Source organism: Embiotoca jacksoni, unplaced genomic scaffold (assembly GCF_022577435.1).
Source record: "Embiotoca jacksoni isolate LCO1_2020_lvr unplaced genomic scaffold, fEmbJac1.0.p SCAF_13, whole genome shotgun sequence".
Lineage (NCBI taxonomy): Eukaryota > Metazoa > Chordata > Actinopteri > Embiotocidae > Embiotoca > Embiotoca jacksoni.
The window spans coordinates 2241881-2265063 of NW_027185263.1; the positions used below are offsets into that span (position 1 = coordinate 2241881).

Below are 23183 nucleotides of genomic sequence, written 5' to 3' on the forward strand. Positions count from 1 at the left end.
TTAATTGGAAATAGATTGTTTCTGGATCCTGTTTATATGGTTTCTTCTTTGTATGGCAGAGTTTTAACCTCGGAAAAGTGTTTCTGAGCCCATGCACTGATTTCCACTACAAAATTGTGTCTGCCTTCATTGCAGTTTCGCCCGAGAGCCCAAAGATCACCACTTTTTGGGATTGTGTTGAAGAAAGGCATAAAAAAGGAATGTTTTGTCTATAGTAAATTTAAAGAATGAGACATTTGCGAGTATCCATCCATGTGCTATTTATTTGTTTTAAGTGCTTAAAAGTATTGAAGCCTCTAAATGCATTATTAACTTTTGAGAGCGTACGAGTCGGCTCTGTTGTTGTAACGTGACCAAAGTGGAGAACATTGTTCACCCAGGTTTTTGAAATATTTACCCAAAAGGTTGTTTTTTTTCTCACTTCTGTCTTTTTGTGTTTCTGTGAACTGTACCTTTAACATTAGTACCAGAGCAACAAGTTTGAAAGTATGACCTGGCTCAGCAAGCTCTCCACCTCCCAGCTGGTCTCTGTATCTGTCACCAACAGGCTCCACCTCCGTGCTAATCAGGATCAGCAGCCATGAATGACATGCAGCGAGGGAGTCTGGAGAGCCCCGTCACTGACCCAGACATCAGGCTGTAAACTGGGCTTCAAGCACCTGGAAACCCCTGAAGGAGGCCGGCACCACAATGCAACCAAAGGGGGTGAAGTCTGTGGGGATGATTTAAAAAAAAAAAACAGAAAAAAAAAAAAAGGAGATTAACTAAACAAATGACGGGAGCAGATTAAAATACTTTATCCTCCAGCTTCTTCTCCAGTTCTTCATCAACCGTCCCGTCAACTTTGGGCCACCAAACACAAGCAAACAAAGGGCTGAAAAAAAAGAGACCAGGAGGAAGAAGAGGAGACCCTGCAGAGTGTGTTGAGAGGTAAGTGGGGCAGGTGGACTTGGGTCGAGGCTGACGGCTTATTAGCCTGCAGCCAGCTCACAGTGCTGCTGCTCTGCTGTAGCTTTAGGCCAAAGCCTCTTACTGCTCACTCTGTCCTGGGCCAGCACCTAAAGCAGCCATTATGTACCCTTCAAGTAAACACAGCTGGCTGCAGTGTTTATGTACTGTTTAAAAAACTGGATGCTTTCTTTACTTCTAAGTTAGATTTCTGTAAAGATAAGCTCTTGTCACATTAGACAGTAGTTTTATTTTTCCCTGTGAGAGAAAATAGAAATATCAAAAAAGAAAAGAATCAGAGTAACATAACTCTTTCATTGCAAGATGGTAAAGGGGAGCTGTGAGAACAAAGAGCAATAATCATAAAAAAGGAAAAGGATAAAGGCGGACCAATATGGTCAACGTAATCACAAGATCAAATCAAGATAGGTTGACAGAACTGATGATTTCATCTATGTATCTGCCAATTATTTTTTTCCCTCATTCACAAATTAATAAAACATCAATGAAACGGAGATAAAATACTATCAAACTTCCCAAAGCTCCTCGAACGTGATTCTTACAATCGAAACTGTGAAATCTTGTCATTTGAGTAGCTGAAACTAGAAAACGTGGCACTTTTTAAACCATTTCTACTTGAAAAACAACTCGAGAAAACGGACCGTTTAGATGTAAACTCAAAATCCTCTTTCCATGGTTTTTTTGGTTTTTTTAGAGGACTTTGTGTCCATGATTTTCAGTTGGTTTCCATGGATGAAGAACAAAAAGTCCAAATCAAACATATGTGACCTTTAGATTACAAAATCACAACGACAAAGTGATTTCAAGGCACTGAACGTAGTAAAGTCACAACACAACAGTACAGAGAGGAGTTTTCTAGGACTCTGGGATGGTACATGAGCTGCACCGGCTGCTATGTGATGACACACTTCCCACTTTGGTTTCCGGGCCTCACCGTGTTGCTGCTGAGTCTTAAATCAATAGTCAGGTGTTTGTATGGACATTAAAGCAGGTAATAATTCCTGCTTTTAACACCTTCCTGATGTGCTCGACAGACCTGCTGCAAAACTATTCATGTTTTCAAGTGTAAATCTTCCAAAATTAGTGGTTTTATAACCAATGGTGGGAACAACAACAACAAAAAGGGATTCTACTGTTATATCACTGCAACTTAACAGTAGAGAGTTTGTTGGGGTTGTTAATGCAGGACCAACACTTTTAAATCACCAGAATTTGTTGGAGAAAAAAAAAAGAAAATGGTGCTCCGGTTTCATTTTCCTCTTCAATATTTGTAGTCATTTTAATCAGCCGGTAGATAAGATGATTCACACTTTGTTCGGTATGCATGTACATGATGATTTTGTTGTTGTTGTCGTTGAAAGATATTTTCAAATAATCTTCAAATATATATAAAAGCGTACTTTTTTTTTTTAATGCAGGTTACTGGTATATAAGCCTTCCTCGCGGATCGAGTAAAGCTCTTTAGCCCAGAGAACTATTTAATTAGAGTTGGTCACAGTGAAGCCAAGGTAAACTGCTTCATTTCACATTGGATGGTTTTATGTAAGGCATTCTTTGAAACTCACTCATCTTAAACTTGGGATATAAAATCGTCATCTTTAAGGTGACTGATAACTACGTTTGTCAGAAAATTGGAGTAAGAAGTACCTCAAAATGTTGTTAAAGTACCCTTCTTGCGTACTTCTTTGCCGGTTTCTGGATCAACGCGGTTAATATTGTGTTGTTGTTTTTTTTTTGCAGACACTGAACCACAGACCTCATGGAAACGAGTCTCCTCAAAATTCCTGACCAATGATGAAAGTTTCACGCCCCTCTGTGCCCGTGCCTCTGAATCCCTGCCATGTGAGTTACAACTGACACACGTGCAGCACGCACACTTGGTACAATGTCTTTATAGGCCGCACACACACACACACACACACACACACACACACACACACACACACACACACACACACACACACACACACACACACAGACACAGATTAGCAGCCGGGGCTTTAGCAAGATTGTTGTTGGCCAGTACATGAAAATCTCTGACTAGGTTGACTCATGAGAGGTGATGAAACCTGAAGCGTTCAGGTTTTGAACTGTCGGATGTGATAAAGTGTCTCCTTGATGTTTTATTCAGATCTTTTCGGAGTTGTCGAAGTGTGAAGTGTTTTATTCAGATGCATCCCGTCGTGCTGGATAATGTCATTATTTACAGCAATAAAGTCCACAGCAAAGGCCGTTGTAATTATGGCAAACTTTATGAAAGATCTTGGCAAATGTTAAATAAGGTGGGAAGGGAATGACAAAATCACCCAAAATGAGCTGATTATACAACTGAGAAATGGATGTTGCACGTAACACCAGGAAAGTCCCACTTTACTAATATTACATCAAGATTTTGGGGCTTTTTCTGCCACTTAACCTAGTTTTTAGCCACACGCGCTTATTTTGGCCAACGTCGGCCGCTCGATCCACCAAAACACCTCCAGGACTTCTGGATGGATCGCCGTTCAGTGTTCCTCCAAGAAGATGCACCCCGATGACGATCTCCTGACTTTGAGTTCCCGTTTCTGGTTTCGAGTGAGCTATCGATGGAGTGCCATGAGATTTGGTTTCAGACATTATTAGGCTCTTTTGGGATGAATTTTATTAACCCAAACTGGACCCTGGTGAAATGGCTTTTAAACGGTCGACGTCCACCAACTTGTTAAAGGTTGTGTTGCAGAAAAATGAATGAGGCATACGATTGGATTCGTTTTCAAGAGGTCATTAGAAGATGCAAATTAATAGCAAAGGAATTGTAATATACCTGTTTTGTTTCAGGATAAATCTGTGACTTCGAGCAAGTTGATAAAAAAAAGTGGTCCGTCGGGATCCTTTTGTTTGCAATGAGTGGAGTTTAGTTACAGATCTTTAGGTCTGTGTTTTGGGACAGTTGCCAGATTGGCACCCTGCGGTTCTGGCTAAGAGGCTCTGTCTTCGGCGTAAAGCTGAACATATTGTGACTCGCTGCATATGGATGGCTGGAAATGAACTGTGTACTGTATGTGTGTCACATCCAGCTGAATGTTAAATCCACTTATGGAAACACTAATGGGTCATTAATACATTTAGCCCCTCCCCCATGGCGGTGGTTCATATTCATACAGTCTGTTGGTTGTTGTTTTTTTTAGCCGCACAAGCTATTTACAGTAATTTGTTTATTTTCCTAAATTAAAATATTCTGTTTATAGCTGCAAAAATAGGACATAAATGATTTTGCTTGTCTGCTGTCCGACTGTGTCACATCCCCCATCACTGAGAATGAGGACAAACGGAGGAAACACGGCTCAGTGGGGGAGAACATGATTCAGCAATCATAACTGCAACGACGATGCCTCGTACGTAAGGGACGGGATTAGCCGCAGGAATCCGAGTAAGCCTTTAACAGCCCCCACCAGACCATTTAACCCCACAACCCCCCTTTAAACTCCCTTCCCTGGTCTCTTATTTCCAGTACAATCACACGACTGATCGTGTCTTCTCTAAAACGGATATTACTGATCGGACAGCAGACAAGCAAAATCATTTATGCAGCCTGTAAACTAAAAAAAGAAAAAAAGTTTCGAGAGTTCCTACCTGAGTTTTTTTTTAGCGTCTTTGTTGTTTTTGGTTTTAAAGCACACAACTTCAACGCAAAAAAAGAGCTGAAGTTACTTCCTGGTGAACATAGTGGAGCATTTAGCAGCTCCAGAGCCAGATATGTCCCTCAGTGGTCGGTGGAGACCAAATCAGAGCTAAAAGTGAGGCTAACAATCATCAGGTGGCCGGAAACATGACTCTCAATGATTCATATTTTTTTTATTTATATTGGCTGCATATGTAAATAAACAACTATTTGCTAACATGTACATCAAAACAACTTTATAAGTCAGATGTTGTTTTTGTATCTGTTCCTAGTATAGCATTTTAAATCCAGATAATCCCACTGTGCTAGAAGACTTCTTTTTTTGGTGGGGGAGGGGGAGGGGGGAGGGATCCGTGGTTATAAAAACTCTTCGCAAACATTTTATGGTCAAATAACACAATACACAGCAAACAATGACAAATAAATGAATGTGCCCAGTGTTAGTAAGGTTGGAACATAAGTTTAGAAAAGTCCTTTATAAATAAAGCTTATTATTGTTATTATTATTATTTCGATATTTATGTTTTATTATTATTATGAAAGTTTTAAAAAAGCAAAATATCACTGCAATGTACCAATAAATGTCTGGACTGACTAACATTGAGCTATGCCACCAGCATGGCTAAGATAGCATTAGAGGAAAGTCCAAAAAAATAAACTGTTGTTTTCTCATTTCCTTCCCTGATAATCATCGTGCGACCCCTCGCCAGGGTCTCAACCCCCGGGTTGGGAACCACTGTGCTAAAACCTGATGAACCCGAGTCCACTGCTTGTTTCCGGGGAAGTACATTATCTCACTGAACTCCTGCCGACCTTTTGGTGCTTGTGGTTGGGTTTAGTTGGTGGTCAGAGGTCGTGATGGTAAATTGGCTTCTCTATGGAGGAGGAGGTGTTTTTTCTGTTCGTCTTTTTACCCGAAGCGAACTAATAAACAGTGAAATTGCTGTCGGTCAGATTATGTGTGTAAAAAAAATGGTGAAGAAGTAGTTTGTTGTTTCAGCTGTGTGGTTTCTCTCTGCAGAGCCCACACTTGGTGACGTCTGATGTCCTGGAAGCAACACGCAGCTGAACCATGGTCATTCTGCAGCAGGTCTGTGGCCGCCTTCTTTCTTCTTCTTTATATTCATTTAGGTTTTTTTCTACAGTATCTTTTTTTTTTTTTTTTTTTTTACAGTTATCAAAATTCGGTGGAAGGTCATGAAAAGTCATCTTAAAGCCCAGATAAGCAGAAAGCAATTATACTACCAGTAAAAGATAAGATAAATAAATTAGATTGTTGTCACGGCTAAATTGGATTAAAGATGTCATGACTTTGGAGCTTCTTTCTCTTCACCGCGAAGAAAATATTATTTTTTTCATCACTGCATGTAAATACGCCCAAAACACAGCCTGACATTTTAGAGTTTGAGGGGTTTAAATTAAATTTAAACGCAGCAAACAAAACAAAATGTAGGATTAGTAGACGAAAATACCTCAGAGGTTGCGACTGTTGTTTCACCTCTCGGCTCCCAAGTCTCCGACACTAAATATAGCTAAAGCCGGCGTGTCTCCTCGGGCGGTCAGTCGCAGTGACACCATATCAAGCCATCGATAGTTTCTATTCAATAACCAGAGTCCTGCAGGGTCCGACTCAGACACTCAGCGCCGCTTCAATCTCGGCCCACAGCCTCGGCTGTGAACCTCGTCGGAGGGGAGACATCTGGACGTTGTTACATGGAAGCAAAAAATAGCATCCTTAAGGTCACGATCTGGACTGCAGGGGCGAACGCTGAGCTTTGTGCTGCACTGTTTCTGTTATGAGGACATTTACCAGCGGCTGCCTTTCATGGTTCACATCGATTTTTGGGGGGGGAAGTAATATATGAAGCATCTCAGATTATACTTTTTTTTTTTTTTTTTATCCCTTTCATGTGAAGATCTTTACTGAATCTAAACTATTTCTAGTTTTTTTTTTAGCGTGATGAGGTGAGAGTTCAATATGATTTCAATTTAAGACAAGATGAAGCTCTTTTCCAGAAGATTTTTCACCTGATTGGAAACTTGAAAAACAGGCTCAAACACAATTGGATTTAACTGAAAATGTGGATTTATGTAGATTTTCTTATACTGTATGTTATGCATACATATTCAGACACACTCGTGCTGTTACCATTAAACTGTATATAAAAGTGGACGAAGCTTCCGGGTCTGAAAATCGAGGCCTTCCTGCCTTAACGTGCAATACCTCCGAGGGCCAGTAGGGGTTGGATCCAAAAAGGCTCCATAGACTCCCATTCAAATATTGTCATTAAATACAAAGTCAATTATTTTGTCACACAAGTCATTAGGGTGTCATCTGTTAAAGTTAAAGTGCTCTTAGTTTTCTGGCGGTCCATCTGAAAATAATCCCGGTCATTAATTTTAAAATTAAGCCTAAAAAAAACGGTATGTTTGATTGACAGGCCTCATAATGGCCTTTCACGAACCGATTGGTGACGTCACTGCTGGTTGCTGCTAGGCGATGACTCTTGAAATGATAAACATCTTGACAGATATTTTTTAAATTATGTTCCACTCAAGATGAATATTATTTGTCAGGCTTTGCTCAAAACTATTGCTCACAATTGAAGCAAAGTCTGCAATGGTCAATTTACCGACATGATTTTGCACTCTGCTCACATCAAAGTCTCTGTTGTTTCCTGGTTGGTGGGTTTTGGCATACGTCATAAGGTGGTCGATGCTGATTGGTTAAAGGCTGCTCCAGTAGTTTAAAAATAGAGCTAAAATTCAGCACCATGGACAGCGACGACAAAACCAAAACTTCCACACTTTTCACTGTTTTTGTACCGTTTTGAACAGTTGGTGTTCTCAGCTGTGTTGTTTGATGTTTTACATACCGTAGCGTACATTTTGTTTGGTTTTATCAGCTCTTTATTTTTTGTTTTAATGGATGAACTTTTACATCATGCCCGTTTGAAGAGCTCCTTAACTGATTTTTATTGTTGTACAGACTTACGTTTTGCAGGTTTGGTGGAGATGCAGGCATGTTTGTTATAGTTTTTCTTTGTTTTTTTCTTGATGATTGATTCGTAAAACTTGTTCTCTGTTTGTACTGCTGATATTTCCCGGTTAAAGAAATGACTGATATGCTTTTACAAGGTCGTGCTTATCGGGGGTTACATGTCTATCTAAAGTCGTTGTTTTTATGGAAGCCCAGATTTGCCCATGTCTGCCCGCCTCTGCTCTACGCTTTATACAACAGCTTGGAGGAGGTGATTACCTTTCAGCCAGCAAGTACAGTCCCTCAAACTTGAAAGCTCAAAACAAAATTTAAATCAATCTTTTTAAAGGATTTGTGTTTTTCTCTATTGAACAAGTTCAGCCTGTCGTTCCTGACATCATTTGGTCTTAATGTAACCCCAGTAAATTTAAACCTCATTCAAGCCTTTGTGTGCTGACAATTAGCTTTTTTTTTCAGACTAAATCCTCTGGTTTGGTAACCTGATAACTGAAAAAGTAGGTAACTGGAACTGTGTGATGCAACACGGGTACCGCCTGGTTATTCAACATATGCAGCGAAGTACTCGCAGGAACAAAACAAGGAGACAACAACAGAATTTATGATACAATAAAGCAAAGATTTGTGCATATAGTAGCACACTATGATACAGTAATACGCTTCAGGTTCATTTCCAGATGTAAGTGTCTAACTGGAGTTGTGTTTAATGATCCAGGGGGACTATGTGTGGTTGGACCTTAAAACGGGACGAGAGTTTGACGTCCCCGTGGGAGCCGTGGTCAAACTCTGCGACTCGGGACAGATCCAGGTTCTGGATGATGAAGGCCGGGTAAGTCGCCAGGAGATTATTATATTAACTTGAATACCAGGACTAATGTGCTTCTTATTGATAAGATGCTGAGACAGACTCTGCGGTCCTCATTTCCTGATGTTTATTTGAAGTTGTTATGAGCGTCACACAGAACAAGTTGTTTACTTGATTTGGCTCCTTTTTTTCTCCGACCACACAGGAACACTGGATTTCCCCTCAGTATGCCACCAACATCAAGCCCATGCACCCGACCTCCATCCACGGGGTGGAGGACATGATCCGGCTGGGCGACCTCAACGAAGCCGGCATCCTCCGCAACCTGCTCATCCGCTACAATGAATGCGTCATCTATGTTAGTGACACTCGTGACACCTCTTATCACCTGCAGCACAGTTTTCTTATTTTCAATACGTTTCCAGGCTTCTTCTTTTTTTCTTTTTCTTTCCTTTCTCACGGACTACGTTTACATGCAGCTATTGGCCGTCACTCGGTTGAGGTCTGACTCGGGTTAAACCGGTTAGTTGTGCCTTCGGCGCCCTGCGGCAGGCAAGTTTACCTGTTGCTACGTATAAAGCAGAATGTCCTCACCTCGCTGTCTGACCGAGCGCCGGAGCTTCACTGATAAAGGAGGGATTTCTACTGAAGCGAGATGAATTCACTGAAGAAAAACCGTACACCATAATTATGACTTTTCGATCTCACAATTAGACCTTCAACAAGTCGGCCAACGTGCTCATTAACCAAAACAAATGTCTGTTTCATACAAATTCAAGTCTCAAAGTAATTGGCAACGTTTAAGCTAAAATCTGAAGTTTATAGGCGCTTTTGTTTTTTGTTTTCTGAAAATCGGTGCAATCGGAGCACACGTGTCATTTAGCTGCAGTCAGCTGTAATGGTTTCTGGTTGTTTTGTTCTCTCTCTCCATGTAGACTAATTGTGGTGGAAAGGTGAGTATGAAACTAAAAGAGAAAAATATAGAATAACTACTAGTATCCTAACTAACTAAAACTAAATATTGATGTCACAAGTTAATGAGGAATATAAATTATGATCTTGATTTAATTCATGGCTGCTCTTACCTTCCATGTATTATAGTGCACTCTTTTCTTGCTTTATTAATAACTTATCTTATCCTCCACTCTTTTGTCTTCATCCATGATAATATAAGGATTTTACAATGTGTGTAAATTCCCTGCAAGAATTATAGTTTCATGTGATTGATCCGATGGATTCTTTTCAACAATGAAATTAGAGTAAAATCAACTGTAATAGTTGAACATGTTAAACGTCAACGAGTCAAAGGGACAAATGAACAGGAAAAATACTGAGAGATCATTTCTACAATCACTTCGTATGATTTGGAGAATATAAAAGCTGTGTTTCGGGAGTGAATGTGCTTTTTTTTTTTCTGGTCTTTTCCGTGATTTAAACATCTCTTTCTTCTGTCCTTGGCGTCCTGCAGACGTACACAGGCTCCATCCTGGTCGCGGTCAACCCCTACCAGCTGCTTCCCATCTACACTCCGGACCAGATCCGCCTCTACACCAACAAGAAGATCGGCGAGTTGCCGCCGCACATATTCGCCATCGCGGACAACTGTTACTTCAACATGCAGCGCAACAACAAGGACCAGTGCTGCATCATCAGGTGTGTGTTTGCGTGCACTTTATATGGACTGACAGGTACATATGCTTGAGATCCTCGTTCAGTCCGGAGAGTCTGAGATCGTACTGTTAGTTTTTTCAGCATTAATCTTCCACTCTGCATCAGCAGCGCTGCTTTAAGACTTTCAGGCTTTTCATAGTTGAATTCCACCTTAAAGCTTTTTTTGTACCCAGGTTTGTACCTTTTGACTTTTTTTTTCTTTTTTTTTTTATCAAAGAACCAGATGTTTCCTGTCTGTTCTGTTCATAATTTCCAAGCTATCGAAGCGTTTAAATGTGAGCTGCCGGTGAAATATCGTGTTTGTGTATCTGATAAAATGGTTGTCTCCGTGTGACAGCGGCGAGTCCGGAGCCGGCAAGACCGAGAGCACCAAGCTGATTCTGCAGTTCCTCGCAGCCATCAGCGGTCAACACTCCTGGATCGAGCAGCAGGTCCTGGAGGCCACGCCCATCCTCGAAGGTCAGCCAACATCGTCTCCTGCTCACTCTTCTGAAATGTGTTGATGTTCAGATTTCTTATTTTTTTCAGAGAGCTTTGAGGACATTTTAAAACTGAGGTTGCATTTAGTATCTGCCCTGGAGCTTTTTATCATATTAAATGTTTTGCATGGAAATGTAGATGTTCAAAATTCCACTTTTCAGATCAATCTGAGCACTTTTCATGTGTTTAAGAAGTCCTTTAATTCCTTACAAAGATGAGACTCAGGTTATTTCTGTATTCGTCCTTTACATTTTTACACTGTTAAACATCACATCCACTGTTTCTCAGCTCTGCCTGAGTTTTTTTTTGTGTCTGTGCTTCTTCCTCTCACCTCGCTGTCCGACCTGTCGCTTCGTTCAGCCTTCGGCAACGCCAAGACCATTCGTAACGACAACTCCAGTCGCTTCGGGAAGTACGTCGACATCCACTTCAGCAAGCGGGGCGCCATCGAGGGAGCCAAGATAGAGCAGTACCTGCTGGAGAAGTCCCGTGTGTGTCGACAGGTGAGATCACGGAGGGACGACGATGATATGTGATGCAACAACAATGAACGCAGATCTTCACCTTATATTTAACGTGCAGTCGTCGCAGCGCTGATGGATTTCTTCCTCTTTCAGGCTCCAGATGAGAGGAACTACCACATCTTCTACTGCATGTTGAGGGGCATGGCTGCAGAGATGAAGGCGAAGCTGGGTCTGGGCCTCGCCACGGACTACTCCTACCTCACCATGGTGAGTCTGCAGCCGTCTCTGTCTGCGGTTCGGTGCCGAGCGGATCGCGTGCGCCGGGTTTTTAACCGCTTTCTGCAAACTTCTGTTGTGTATGCAGAAATCTTTTAAAACCACAAACAAAAAGTGAAAACAAAAATACGGGTTTAAACTCAAGTGCAAATGTCAAAGTTACCAGATATGTGTTGAATATCTGTAAAATGATGCTCGAGACGTCAATGTGATGTCATGTTCATTAAAAGATGCCACACTTTTGGTTTGAATCCAAAGAAACTGTCAGTGTGTGTCAAATATAAAACGCCTCAATAAGTATTTGGTGAATATCCTTATTTAACTTTCTCCACTCCAATAAAGAGCAGCTGCTTCCAGATGGAGGGACGTTAGCAACCCGCTCACCAACGCTGTGTTTCCTGGAGCCTCGGTGCGAGCTTATCTAATTAAAGTGCTCACCTAAAGTCCTCTATGTCCCGTTCATCTCAGGGTAACTGCACAAGGTGCGACGGTCGTGACGACCTCAGCGATTACTCCAGCATCCTGGCAGCCATGAAGATCCTCATGTTCACTGAAACAGAGAACTGGGAGATCTCCAAGCTGCTGGCCGCCATCCTGCACATGGGCAACCTGCGATTCGAAGGTGAGTGAACGACACAGATCCACAAAAAAAAAAATCAAGAAAACATCCATCAGAGAGGTCACGTAGTTAAATAAACAACAAATGATGGTTCTGGTTTCCTCTCAGCTCGTACGTATGACAACCTGGACGCCTGTGTGGTGGTCAGATCTCCTGACCTGCTGACCGCTGCGTCACTCATGGAGGTGTGTACCAGGGTGTCCGTACCGTAGGAGTGTGTGTGTGTGTGTGTGTGTGTGTGTGTGTGTGTGTGTGTGTGTGTGTGTGTGTGTGTGTGTGTGTGTGTGTGTGTGTGTATGCATGTGTGCGTGTGTGTATCATCTTTAAATCTAAACTCAGTCTGGTGATTGAGGAAAAATGTGAATGGCTTAAAATCCAGAATTCATGACTCTTTAATCACCTGATCGGACACTAATATCATGCAGTCTGAACGCGGCTCATCGTGTAACATGTTTTGATATTTTGTCTTGAAGCTGCTTTACATTGAAGTCCACCATCATATCTTTTTTTTTTTTTTTTGTCCGCCAACGTCCTTGTCTCGCTCCGTAGGTGGAGCCTAAAGACGTCATGGTGTGTCTGACCACACGAACCCTCATCACACGCGGTGAAAGTGTCTCCACGCCTCTCAGTGTGGAACAAGGCCTGGACGTCAGGGACGCCTTCGTCAAGGTAACCGTCGGTTACCCCTCCTGACAGCAGATGATGTCGAGGTTCACGAGAGGCGTCTTTGTTATAGAGAGTAAAACTTTACTGTTATAAAGGCTTGTTCCCAAACATATCACTTAGTGCTTCCACACTTTTCTATCGAGATCACATCTGAAACGTTATTTAAAGCCTTCGATTTTGTGTGCATCTCAACACTTTGGATATTTTATGTTTTCATCTTCCTTTAATATTTTATTAAATACTGTGTTTCTTCTCTTCTTTTTAATTTCAATTATATTTCTTCTTCTTTTTTTTTCTTTTTTTTTTTGCTGTTTCTGTGTAACTTTCTTAAGAAACAGATGAAATAATGTAAATATCGTAATTTTGTTATGTCTCTTTAAATTGTTAAACAACAGATGAATTTAGAAGAGCAAGCATTTACAGAAAATCTCCCCTTGATGGACCCTTTCAACAAAAGTAATAACGAAGATGTTCTGGGGGCTTTTTCCTTGGAGATATTTGCTGTGCACTGACGCTGAAGGAGAAACACAATCAGCGGGTGGTGATCAGAAACTTAACTTGTATTTTTCTTTGTTTTGTCCTCAGGGGATCTACGGGAGGCTGTTTGTCTGGATAGTGGATAAGATCAATGCCGCCATATACCGGCCTCCTTCCGGCGAGAGTAACACCATGTGGAGGTCCATCGGGCTGCTGGACATCTTTGGCTTTGAGAACTTCATCGTCAACAGGTCGTTAATACTTTGCTGTTTGATCAGAAGTCTGTGTTGTTGTTGTTTTTTTTATCCATTTATTTAACTTCCTGCTGATTTATTTTCCTTCCTTTTCGCTCCTTTCTTCACCGCAGTTTCGAGCAGCTGTGCATCAACTTCGCCAACGAGAACCTGCAGCAGTTCTTCGTCCGCCACGTCTTCAAGCTGGAGCAGGAGGAGTACAACCTGGAGGACATCAACTGGCAGCACATCGAGTTCACCGACAACCAGGAAGCACTGGACATGATCGCCAACAAACCCATGAACATCATCTCCCTCATCGATGAAGAGAGCAAGTTCCCAAAGGTACGATGCAAGAGAGTCACCGAAGAGAGTTCCTGATTATAAATGAAGCGATGGTCTGTAGTTTTGGTGACGTCTGCTTCTTCATCTTTTGTCAGGGAAGTGACGCCACGATGTTGTATAAGCTCAACTCGCAGCACAAACTCAACTCCAACTACATCCCTCCTAAAAACAGCTACGAAACCCAGTTTGGCATCCAACACTTCGCCGGAGTGGTGAATTACGAGACCAAAGGTACGTTGTCCTTCACCAGACATCATGCGTTATTTTATGCTCCTATTTGCGATGGTTTATTGCTGCCATTTTGGCTCTTTGAAGAGAAAATACTGACCAAATTGGTCAAAATGTCATTTTGCAATTCAGTTGAATTTTTTTTTTGACTGCTAAATCACCATGTAGCATTGTTCCAATACACTTTACAAACAAAGGAAATAGAAAAACAACCATATTCAAACATCAATGTCAAGGAAAACCGAGATGAGAAAACTGCAAACAAACACAAAAAAGAGGTGCGAGGTCCTTTCAGCCTTCTTCTAAGTGCAGGGCAGGATTACCTCATTGGAAAGTATAAATGTGTAAAGAAGCATAAACTTAGTCGCATTTATGCTTTTATTATGTTGAGTATATCAGTTCTTTCACATCTTTTGTTGTTCTTTTTTGGCCTCATAACAAGCAACCAGTTTATTTTTTACTGAATATTTGTAATTTCGTAATATTCTCAGAGAATATCGTTATCGCAGAATTATTTTCGGGCCGCATCACCCGCTCCGTCTTTTGTCCGAGTCAGCGTGCGTCCTCACAGCGTTTCTCTCCACGTCCGTCCTGCAGGGTTCCTGGAGAAAAACCGCGACAGCCTCCACACCGACATCATCCAGCTCGTCCACTCGTCCAAGAACAAGTTCATCAAGCAGATCTTCCAGGCTGACGTGGCCATGGTGAGACGGACGAATGTGTTGGTAACCGTTAGTTTACCACACGGTCGCTGCGTTCTTCTCTCTTGTTTTGGTGTTTAAGGTGTTGCCGTTGTCACTGGTGACTTTTTTTTTTTTTTTTTTTGCCTCCCTTCAGTTTTTCTCCTCGCAGCGTTGGCTTTTACAACCCTGTATCCAAAACGGTTTGGACGTTGTGTAAAATCTAAATTAAAAACAGAATGTGGTGAATTACAAATCATGTAAAGTCATATTTCATTGAAAATGGAAGAAATCAGATTTTGAATGTGAGAACTTTTATTGTTCTATGAAAAACTTTGTTTATTTTTTTTTATTTGATGCCCGCAAGACATCACTGCTTCTTTTCACAACACGACAGTAAACGTTTGCAAACTGAGGAGATCAGGTGCTGGAGTTTTGAAAGTAAAATGTTGTCCCCCACGGATACTGGCTTTTGAACTGTGCGCTGATAACGAGCTGAGTGGTCCCTCTTCACGTCAGTCCATCTTAAATGAGCTCGGGACCAGAGAAGGCGGCGGTGTTTCTGGATCATGTTTATACATTCCTCTTTGAATGGTAGAGTTTTAACCAGCATTTGCTGATGCAGGGATGAACTGTGTTCACAGACAGTGGCTTTTGGATGAGTTCCTGAGCCCATGCAGTGATTTCCACTACAGAATTGTGTCTGTTTTTAGGGCCTGAAGATCACTGCCATCCAGTATTGGTTTTCTGTTTTGTCCCTTGATTTCTCTTTTGATGATATTATGTGCTGTAGAGGATGAAATCCACAAACTCTTGCGCTTTTTCCAGAGTTTTGAACTCCTCCCCATCTTCACTGCTGAGTGACTCCGCCTCTCTGGGATGCTCTCTTTATACCCAATCATGTGACTGATCTGTTGCCAGTTAACCTACTTAGTAGGGAGATCTTCCACCAGGTGTTGTTTTTAGGATTAAACAACTTTTCCAATTGTTGTTTTTTTGCCCCTGTCCCAACTTTTTTGAAACATGTTGCTGGCCGTCAAATTTAATCACTTTAAATTTGACGGCTAGCAACATGTTTCAAACAACACATAAAACAATAAAACAATACAATTTCTCAGTTTCAACATTCGGCATGTTGTCTATCATGTTGTCTATCGTCAGTTGAATATGGGTTTACAGGATTTGCAAATCATCGCATTCTATTTTTATTGACATTTCACCCGGCGGTTTCCAGCTCTTTTGGAGACGGGGTCGTACTAACGGTACTACACCGCTCCTCTCACTCTGCTGTCTCTTCTCTGTTTCTTCCGTTCTTGTCCTCTGACATCAGTTTCTGTGTGGCTATCAGCAGCCCAGCACCCCCACTCCCAAGGTAATCAGCCTTCAGCACCACGTGGTCACTCCCACCCCCCCACCCGCCCCCGTGTGTGTGTTTGCTCTAACAGATGCACCTAGCGGCATCCCTTTGCCTCCTTAAGCCCTTCTTCTTATTCCACAGGTTGTTGTAGCAGAAACCACAGGGGAACCTTGTGTTGATGGGGGGGGGGGGGGTTTGTGTTACCTCTTTCTATTTTTTTTATTTTTTTTTTGTAGTTCTGTTTTGTGCAGTAGAAACAGCACCTGTGCACCCCTGTGTTTGCACTGTGTACCTTAAGGTGTGTGACAAAACAGAAAGGCTGGTCGTCTCCAACGTAATGACAGCAACAATTAGAATATTAGAAAATATAAGCGTGTTCTTTCAGCGCAGTTTTGTTGTCATGATGTTGATCTAATGTGTTTTTATCATTAGTCTGCATCATATTGAAAAGTTTTGGACCAAAATATTCGCCAACTTTTTTCATACAAGTGTGAAAGTAGAGCCGTTGTTATTTGGTCAGTAACGGACAGTCAGTCAGTCAGTCAGTCAGTCAGTCAGTCAGTCAGTCAGTGTGTGTGTGTGTGAGTAACAGTGTGTTTGTGTGTGTGTTTGTAGGGCGTTGAGACGAGGAAGCGCTCTCCCACCCTGAGCAGCCAGTTCAAACGCTCCCTGGAGATGCTGATGAGGACGCTCAGCGTGTGTCAGCCGTTCTTCGTTCGCTGCATAAAACCCAACGAGCTCAAAAAGCCGATGGTGAGCGTCGTCTGTCGCTGCGTTTTATGTTAATCTATAAGCATGAATTCATAGATTATTTCATTTATTTTCTTCCCATGAAAGTAAAGGTAATTTAACACACAATTTTCTTTGACAAAAAAAATGTCAGGCTGATATTTGATAAGTTCTTAATTGTTGTGCACACGTCGCACTCAGTTTTAATCAAAAATAAAGATTTATTTGCAGGATACTTTCATTAATTAGAAAACAACAGTAATTTAGATTAATCTCCAATTGCACATAGTTGTTGCTTATAAGTTTGCCAATGATTGAGAGATCCACTCGTATAAAACAAACCTTCGTTTTTCTTAATTCGTATCATTTCATCCATCCACCAGGGGGCGCTGCAGAGAAGCTTTAACCTCTGATTCTAACGTTGAACGTCTGTTTCTGTGCGTTGTTTCTCAGTTATTTGACAGAGAGCTGTGTATTCGTCAGCTGCGCTACTCCGGCATGATGGAGACCATCCGGATCCGGCGGGCCGGGTATCCCATCAGATACAGCTTCGCTGAGTTTGTGGAGCGTTACCGAGTCCTGATGCCCGGCGTCAAACCTGCTCACATACAGGTCAACAGCACAGCTTCTGTTACAGCTCTGTCCCGGTTAGACCTTTTTAGAGGAGCTAGTAGCTTTATTATTAAAGGACCAGTTCACCCAAACTACACAGTGACACATTTTGACATTTAACGTACAACTTCCTGACGTTTTTGTCGTTAATAAGAAAATATCAGTCCCGCCTTTTTCCATATCGTGTACTGTCACGTTGAGCCCTACACCAAAGTAAAAAAAAATCCTTACCGTCTGGGAGTGGTCATTTTGACACCGTTCTCTCCCTCCAGGAGGACCTACGAGGAACCTGCCAGCGGATCGTCTTCGCCCGGCTCGGGAAACACGACGACTGGCAGATCGGAAAGACCAAGATTTTCCTAAAGGTTATTTTTCTCGTGTAAAAGAGGAGTTGTGTTAGGTGTTGGTTCAGCATCGTGTCTCTGAATCCTGCGTCAGTTTCATTCAGTTTAAAAAAAATGAAAACAAAAGACATCAAAAACCAGCCTGTTGTTAGGAAAAATAGTAACACCTAACACCTGTCAACATACAAACAATCCTCCCAGCTGCAATATACGCTCTTCAGGGTTCACGTTTCTTAGTTTAACCCAAATTTCAGTTTTAATGGGAGCTATTTATTGCACATTTATTGCATTGCAAAACACTTTTGCAAAGGGTGTGATTGTCAACAACATTGTCAACTTATTACCGAGTTCCTCAAAATGTTCAGAGAACACCAGGAAAAAGTTCCTGCGGTGTTCGTCCGTCTCTCTGAACCTTCCTGCTTCCTTACCCCTGTCCTCGTCTCGTTTTGTTCCCCGTCAGGACCACCACGACATGCAGCTGGAGATCGAGAGGGACAACGCCATCACCGACAAGGTCATCCTCATCCAGAAGGCCGTGCGAGGACTTAAAGAGAGGTCAGAAACCTTCTAGGACAGACTTCAATAATCATCTCTGGAGGTCCTCAAGTCCAGCAAGACTAAAAAAAAAAAAATCTGTTCTTTTAAATAAGAACAGAGAATAATGGAAGCATATCAATATTTTTGGCCACGTCTGAATATGTTTGTAGATTTTCTTGTTTAGCTCTAAAAGATGGATTTTCAGGATTTCAGGTTTGAAATCTTAAATAGTTTCTTTTCTTTTATTCCTTCGTAGGACGAACTACCTCAGACTGAGGTGCGCTGTGACCGTCATTCAGAAGGTCTGGAGGGGTTATCGATGCAGGAAGAATTACCAAATTGTAAGTCCGTTTCCCCGTCGACGTGTCGTGTTTTTCTAGATTTTTCCACATAATTAACACGCAAAACATAAAAGATGATCATGCCTCACCTGTAAAACGCGTTTCCGTCCTGCAGATGCAGTCGGGCTTCGTGCGCCTCCAGGCGCTCTACAAGTCGAGGAAGCACTACAGGACCTACCGGACGACTCGCCTCTGCGTCACTCTCATCCAAGCCCGTTGCCGCGGCTACCTCATCCGGCAGACATTTGGGCGGCGTCACCGCGCCGTGTTGACCCTCCAGGCCTACACCAGGGGCATGATAGCCAGACGCCTCTGCCAGAGGCTCAGGGCAGAGGTAAAGAGTTATCACGTTTACTACTGCTACCAGCATGACGATGTTAATGTGCCAGAAAGAGAGGGCTACTGGTGCTGAGGGAGGACAAAGAAGTTCAAGTGTCCCGTATTTGATTTGAGCAAAAAGAAACTGACACCTTATTTTGTTCATGTGATGCCATAATTAGATGTTTGTTAACTTCAGAAAGCTTTCAGTCTTTATGCTAAGCTAAGCTAACCATCTGCTGACTCCAGCTTCATATTTTCTTTTTTTTTTTTCTTTCCACTGCTCGGTACTTGACTGTGATCCTTTTCTTGCTACGAAGAGCAAAATCCTCAGTATTATCCAACATAGATAGGAAAATGATCCGTATATAAATAGTTTAAATTATTTTCTGGTTTATTTTCAGGTAGGATACAAAGAATAAAAGGTGATTCAGAATCAAACTTTATCTCTTTTTCGAATATTTTGCCAACATAGTTGCCTAAAAAAAAGTCACAACCTCACAACATCAGTCAGATGATACGTGAAGAAGATGAGTTTTTAAATACACAATTTTTTGTTTGGGCTTTTTGTTAGTGTCTGAATCAGGAGTTTAAATTATTTTACAAGGGGTTTGTTTTGCATAATTATTTATGTAATATTGAACACTTTGGGCCTAAAATATGTCACCTTAAAACCTTTTTTTATAACATTTGTTGGCATGTCTGTTGGTGAAACACAAAAATGTTTGTGAGCCTTTTTTGTTGTTGTTCTGGGTAAAAATGCCATTTTATTTTTACTGTTCTGCTAAATAAATAATTTTATTTTGTAAATGTTCGCTCAATCTCGGTTTGTTATTAAATTGAGCTTTTGGATAGTAATTCCTGAGCGGTTCCTGAGATCCAGCAGCGAAGAGGGTGATCTCTCTCTGGGAGCCCGTCGGTGGAGCAGCTGGTGGACCTGAAACGGACCGGAGACTTTTATATGTTGTCAGTGTCATACATGCACATGTGTCAGTCAGAGAGCATCGTGACTTTGACATGTGCACTGTTTTTTATTGGTAGTTTAGATTTTTTTTTTTCTTTTGTAGCATTTACTGTCAGACAGTGTTAAAAGGTAAAAGCACTTTAAAGTTGTGTTCAAGAAAAGTTGACGTTCTTTGACTGTTGTTGTCGATTCAGATGTTCATGTTTCCCCTCAGCTCCTCTCCTGTAGTTTAAAACAAACTAATAGTCAGAAAAAGACCGATAAGGAGTAAAATGTGAATAAGTGTAACACCCTTCCTGCCTCTGTGAACCTTCGTCCCTTTGTTTCCTCTCTCCGCTCCCCTCGCAGCGGCGGCGGCGCCTGGAAGCCGAGCGCCAGCGGCGGGCCGAGGAGGAGCAGCTGCGGAACCAGATGACGGCTCGGCGGGCCAAAGTGGAGGCCGAGAGGAAACACCAAGAGCGGCTGGTCCAGCTGGTGCAGCAGCAGGAGGAGAGGGACAGGGAGGAGAAGGAGGAGGCCAGGAGGAAGAAGGAGCTGCTGGAGCAGATGGAGAGGGAGAAGGAGGAGCCCGTCGACCACTCCGACATGGTCGACCGCGTGTTTGGGTTCCTGGGGAACTCCGGGCCGCTGCCCAACCAGGACGGGCAAGCACCAGCTGGATTTGAAGTATGTGTTTATGTCTTTAGGGACAGAAGAACTCCAGAGACACACATCCCCCGATATAACGTACTGATGTCGATAACTTTAAACAAATTCAAATGATCCTCACCCTCCTTTTAGCTCTGGTTTGGTCTCCACCGTCTCTGCAGAAAGCAATCTCGCATGTCGTTGTGTCTCTTCAGGATTTGGAAAACACGCCTCGTGGTGAGGAAGCCGAGGAGGAGGAGGAGGAGGAGGAGGAGCTGCATGAAGCTCTGCCGTTACCCGAGGAGGAAGAGGAGGATTTGTCCGAGTACAAGTTCTCCAAGTTTTCCGCCACGTACTTCCAGGGCGTCTCCACGCACACTTACATCCGGCGGCCGCTCAAACAGCCGCTGCTGTTTCACGAGGACGAGGGAGACCAGCTGGTGAGGCTGACCTCTGACCCCTTCAGTCCAACTCAGTTTTATCTATGTAGCGCCACAATTCAACAAGTCCCACGTGAGTGACAGCTGGAAGGAAAAACCTCCGACAGAACCAGACCTCTCCACCTCACATTATGTTTTCATGGATACATTATAAACATGATTTGGATGGAAAAAAAAACATGAGAAATATTTCTTAACATTTCCATTTTTGTAGATGTGTGCTTTCATAAAATGGTGGTGCTGGAAATCTCGCTCTCTTCCTGTTTCGTGCTTTAGAATTTGACCAAATGTATAAAGTGAGCCAGAAGAGAGGCTGCTGTTTTGTTCAAATTGTTCTTCTTTCTGAAAAACGCGGTGATGATTTACTGTAAAGCGGTTGTTTAACGCTGTAATTAAACTCCCTGTCGTCCTCCAGGCAGCGTTAGCCGTGTGGATCACCGTGCTGAGGTTCATGGGCGACCTCCCGGAGCCCAAATGCCAGATGACCATCAACGACGGCAGCGAAAAAATCCCCGTGATGACGAAGATCTACGAAACCCTCGGAAAGAGGACGTACAAGAGGGAGCTGCTGGAGCTGCAGGTGGTGGAGGGAGAGGTGAGGTGACGCTCGTCGTCGTTCGCTGCTGACGGTGAGATCTGTGAGGCGCTCGTTCAAAATGTCCTCCCACGTTTGTGTCTACAGAACAGCTCCATAGACGTCCAGAAGAGGAACAGCGTCAGACACAAACTGGTGTCTCTCACGCTGAAGAGGAAATCCAAGATCACAGAGGAGGTGAGACCCAAATCAGAAATTTTGTTTCAGCATTTAGCTGGAAAAACAGCAAAATACTTTAAATATTTCACATTAAAGTGAACAGAAGTGTAGAAACAGGAATTTAATAACAACAATTAAACCTCCTCCATCTTCATAAAAAAAATAAAAAATAAAAGGATCCTGTGAATTTTAACCCCAAGAAACCACAAAGCTTTTTCCAATGAAGTGTCTCCTGACTGTTGCAGGTCACCCGGCGGCTGACGGAGGGCGACTACGGCCTCCAGGGGAACAGCATGCTGGAGGAACGACCCACCTCCAACCTGGAGAAACTGCACTTCATCATCGGCAACGGCATCTTGCGGCCGGCCCTCAGGTCGCTCAGAGGATCTCAGCTCTTTTTTTGAACGTCACCGTTGTTTTTTGTTGTTGTTGTTTTTTGCTGAGCTGTTGTTCTCCTGTGTGTCTCAGGGATGAGATCTACTGTCAGATCTGCAAACAGCTGATCCAGAACCCGTCGAAGAGCAGCCACGCCCGCGGGTGGATCCTGCTGTCGCTCTGCGTGGGCTGCTTCGCCCCCTCCGAGAAGTTTGTCAAAGTAAGAAACCCGAAATCACACGATGCAAAAACTGCTGCAGTCATTTCATAGTTATGTCTCTGTGATGTCTTTTCTTTTGTCTCCAAAAAATATGAATGTGGTTTGATTTCTTTGTCATTTTCCACCTTTAATGTTTGATTGTGATTTAATGAAAGTTTTCTCGAACTCTTTTATTCCTCTCTCTCCAGTATTTACGGACGTTTTTGGTCAACGGCCCTCCGGGTTACGCTCCGTACTGCGAGGAAAGGTTGAGGAGGACGTTTGTCAACCGCACACGGACGCAGCCGCCATCTTGGCTGGAACTGCAGGTATCGCGCGTTACTTCTTCGGTGACGACAGGTTTCCTGTAAATGTTTCAAAATAAAAGCCTTGTCAAGAAATGAAGGGTTTGCTGCTACTGAAACTCCGGGGGGCTTTTAATTTGAAACAATACAGGAAGTTTTAAGGAGTTTTGTATTAATGAGTAATGCAGTAACTTTAACAGGGCAAACGGTAGCGGATCAAAACGGGCTTCGATTTGACATCGTAAATCAATCAATACACCAAACATGACAACTTTGACTTCCATTTCCTTTGACTGATTCCATCTGTACACCCGTCTCCAACTAGATATCATGAAAAATACAATTAGTTCAGAAATGCTGAAAGAAAATTTGATATTGTAATAAATAACTCCTCAACATATCTACTGCTTTTCCACCAAATATTTGCAATATTTGCTCAGTTCATGTGACAAAATTATATTATATTTGTATGTATTTATTATTTTTTCAGACATGTTTTTCTTTTTTTTATAGCTTCACGTTTAATTAATACGTTTTATATGTTTGTTTCTGTGCCTGGTTGAGGTGGAAATGAATTAGTCCGGTTTGAAACATAGTGAAATAAGTCATAAAATTATTTTTATTTTTACTCAACCTACTTATTTTTATTTTTAAATGAGACTACAGTTTGTTTTCAAAATGCTTGAATCCGATTTTGTTTTGCCGCCAG

At 42.3% G+C, this 23183-nt stretch overlaps 1 protein-coding gene across 1 annotated transcript in view; it reads left to right on the forward strand.

Annotated features, from left to right (window-relative positions):
* Positions 1-399: 399 nt before the first annotated feature.
* Positions 400-23183, forward strand: part of myo7ab (myosin VIIAb) — a 29880-nt gene continuing 7096 nt past the window's right edge. Inside the window, exons 1-29 of the mRNA XM_069145881.1 lie at positions 400-930; positions 2710-2811; positions 5652-5720; positions 8344-8457; positions 8639-8791; positions 9902-10086; positions 10442-10563; positions 10945-11087; positions 11202-11315; positions 11793-11946; positions 12052-12128; positions 12493-12612; positions 13195-13337; positions 13454-13664; positions 13760-13895; positions 14490-14596; positions 16545-16682; positions 17112-17270; positions 17543-17635; positions 18075-18169; positions 18408-18492; positions 18608-18826; positions 20123-20440; positions 20617-20841; positions 21257-21436; positions 21524-21613; positions 21841-21968; positions 22064-22190; positions 22379-22498. Coding sequence (XP_069001982.1) covers positions 5703-5720; positions 8344-8457; positions 8639-8791; positions 9902-10086; positions 10442-10563; positions 10945-11087; positions 11202-11315; positions 11793-11946; positions 12052-12128; positions 12493-12612; positions 13195-13337; positions 13454-13664; positions 13760-13895; positions 14490-14596; positions 16545-16682; positions 17112-17270; positions 17543-17635; positions 18075-18169; positions 18408-18492; positions 18608-18826; positions 20123-20440; positions 20617-20841; positions 21257-21436; positions 21524-21613; positions 21841-21968; positions 22064-22190; positions 22379-22498 — 3774 coding nt within the window. The 5' untranslated portion in view covers positions 400-930; positions 2710-2811; positions 5652-5702. The remainder of the gene's footprint in view (positions 931-2709; positions 2812-5651; positions 5721-8343; positions 8458-8638; positions 8792-9901; positions 10087-10441; positions 10564-10944; positions 11088-11201; positions 11316-11792; positions 11947-12051; positions 12129-12492; positions 12613-13194; positions 13338-13453; positions 13665-13759; positions 13896-14489; positions 14597-16544; positions 16683-17111; positions 17271-17542; positions 17636-18074; positions 18170-18407; positions 18493-18607; positions 18827-20122; positions 20441-20616; positions 20842-21256; positions 21437-21523; positions 21614-21840; positions 21969-22063; positions 22191-22378; positions 22499-23183) is intronic.